The sequence below is a fragment of the Penaeus monodon genome, chromosome 39 (genome assembly GCF_015228065.2).
Source record: "Penaeus monodon isolate SGIC_2016 chromosome 39, NSTDA_Pmon_1, whole genome shotgun sequence".
Lineage (NCBI taxonomy): Eukaryota > Metazoa > Arthropoda > Malacostraca > Decapoda > Penaeidae > Penaeus > Penaeus monodon.
In genome coordinates, this window is record NC_051424.1 from 8,154,717 (window position 1) to 8,157,216 (window position 2,500).

The 2,500-nt window shown below is 42.7% G+C and overlaps 1 protein-coding gene across 1 annotated transcript in view; it reads left to right on the plus strand.

Annotated features, from left to right (window-relative positions):
• The window catches only part of LOC119597670 (actin-like), a 1,849-nt gene extending 167 nt beyond the window's left edge, over positions 1 to 1,682 (plus strand). Inside the window, exon 2 of the mRNA XM_037947268.1 lies at positions 479 to 1,682. Within this exon, the coding sequence (XP_037803196.1) occupies positions 510 to 1,643 (1,134 nt within the window). The 5' untranslated portion in view covers positions 479 to 509 and the 3' untranslated portion in view covers positions 1,644 to 1,682. The remainder of the gene's footprint in view (positions 1 to 478) is intronic.
• Positions 1,683 to 2,500: the final 818 nt, after the last annotated feature.

Here is a 2,500-nt window from a genome sequence, read left to right on the forward strand (position 1 = left end):
TGTGCCTTTTCATTCTAGACGTGTATGTGCCTTTTACATGTCCTTACAAAATAATCATGAACGTACATAAACCCTTATCTATGAAAATCATATTTTCGGTTATTCACATACCAATCAATCAATCGATCAATATGTATGTATCTATATATGGAGAATAAAAATGTGCATATGTAGAGTATAAATTTATGTCTCTCTATTTGAATTTCCGTTGAGTTGTGTGTCATTCTGTTAGTAAAGTAGCAAATGTAGATGTATAAAGAATGTATGTTTTGGATATATGTGTGTGTACGTATGTGAGTGTATTTAAACATGAACATGCATATACACACACAGTTACACACATATATGTGCATATACACACATTCATCTAGTATATAAACCTTTACAAAATGTATTTTTATTGTAAAATTTACTTTAGTTTGCAGTACGTATATCCATATATAAAATATATGACTCACATTGTGTGTTTCTCCCATAGGATACTTCTGCATCCATAAACAACCACCACCATGTGTGACGACGAGGACGCGACTGCCCTTGTGGTTGACAATGGCTCCGGTATGGTCAAGGCCGGTTTCGCCGGAGACGACGCCCCTCGTGCCGTCTTCCCCTCCATCGTCGGCCGTGCCCGTCACCAGGGTGTGATGGTCGGTATGGGTCAGAAGGACGCCTACGTCGGTGATGAGGCTCAGAGCAAGCGTGGTATCCTCACCCTCAAGTACCCCATTGAGCATGGTATCATCACCAACTGGGATGACATGGAGAAGATCTGGTACCACACCTTCTACAATGAGCTCCGTGTTGCCCCTGAGGAGTGCCCCACTCTCCTCACTGAGGCTCCCCTCAACCCCAAGGCCAACCGTGAGAAGATGACTCAGATCATGTTCGAGTCCTTCAGCGTGCCTGCCACTTACATTACCATCCAGGCCGTGCTCTCCCTCTACGCCTCCGGTCGTACCACTGGTCAGGTTTGCGACTCTGGTGACGGTGTGACTCACTTTGTCCCCGTCTATGAAGGTTTCGCTCTTCCTCATGCTATCCTTCGTCTCGACTTGGCTGGTCGTGACCTTACCCACTACCTCATGAAGATCATGACTGAGCGTGGCTATTCCTTCACCACCACCGCTGAACGTGAAATCGTTCGTGACATCAAGGAGAAGCTTTGCTACATTGCCCTTGACTTCGAGAGTGAGATGAACGTTGCTGCTGCTTCCTCCTCCTTGGACAAGTCCTATGAGCTTCCCGACGGTCAGGTTATCACCATCGGTAACGAGCGTTTCCGTGCTCCCGAGGCTCTGTTCCAGCCTTCCTTCCTTGGTATGGAATCTGCTGGTGTTCAGGAAACTGTTTACGGCTCCATCATGAGGTGCGACATTGACATCAGGAAGGACCTGTTCGCCAACATTGTCATGTCTGGTGGTACCACCATGTACCCTGGTATTGCTGACCGCATGCAGAAGGAAATCACTTCTCTTGCTCCTTCCACCATCAAGATCAAGATCATTGCTCCTCCTGAGCGTAAATACTCCGTCTGGATCGGTGGTTCCATCCTGTCTTCTCTGTCCACCTTCCAGTCCATGTGGATCACCAAGGATGAGTACGATGAGTCTGGCCCCGGCATCGTCCACCGCAAGTGCTTCTAAATGACTATGTCAACATTTTGATAATAAATTATTATTTAAGATTTTGTATCTATCCTAAACTCTTCTACCTATGGCATCGGTGAATCCTCACAATTCAAATTGAACTAAACTTTATACATTGCACTTCCATACTGTGTCAAAATATATCGATCACTTGGAATACGATAATTATAAACGAACGTATTCACAAGTGTTTTCATACAATGAACAAAATATTAGAAATAACATTAAACACATGAGAAATAAACTAATCATGCTAAAACCAGTCAATCGGAAACAAGAGCAGAGATTACAAAAAGAAACGGACGGAATTAATAAACGGGAACGGTGGGATGGGACAAGTCTGGGTACAATGAGGAAATACTAAGAAGCATCGAATGCTAGAAAATAAATGAATACATGTAGTAGGTCTGTTGCATTGCCAATATTGACTGTGGTCTCCTTCAGATCTTGAATTTAGTTGAAATACCAATGATTTTCTCATGCATTGTGTATATGGTATATAAAGGAAAAACATTTTAGAATTTACCAGATTATTCGACGTGATGTTGGTAAAAAATAATAATCTGGCCAATACTAAAAGCGCCTTTTTGTGTTAATCAACAATGAACCTATGATTAGGGTGGGAGTGCATTCACGTTTGTTTATTCACTGATGTGCATGCGTACACCTATGTTGCAGCTTGGGGGGGGGGGGGGGGGTATTGATGTGTATTACTGTACTCAACCTATAAGTACAGCTACACAGAAAACTATTGTTAGAAAATGATGCTAAACATTCTTACACAAACAACGATACTTTTTTATATATAGCTGTTACGCTAGGAAATTGTTGGTACCCCTGATTTTCCAACTACT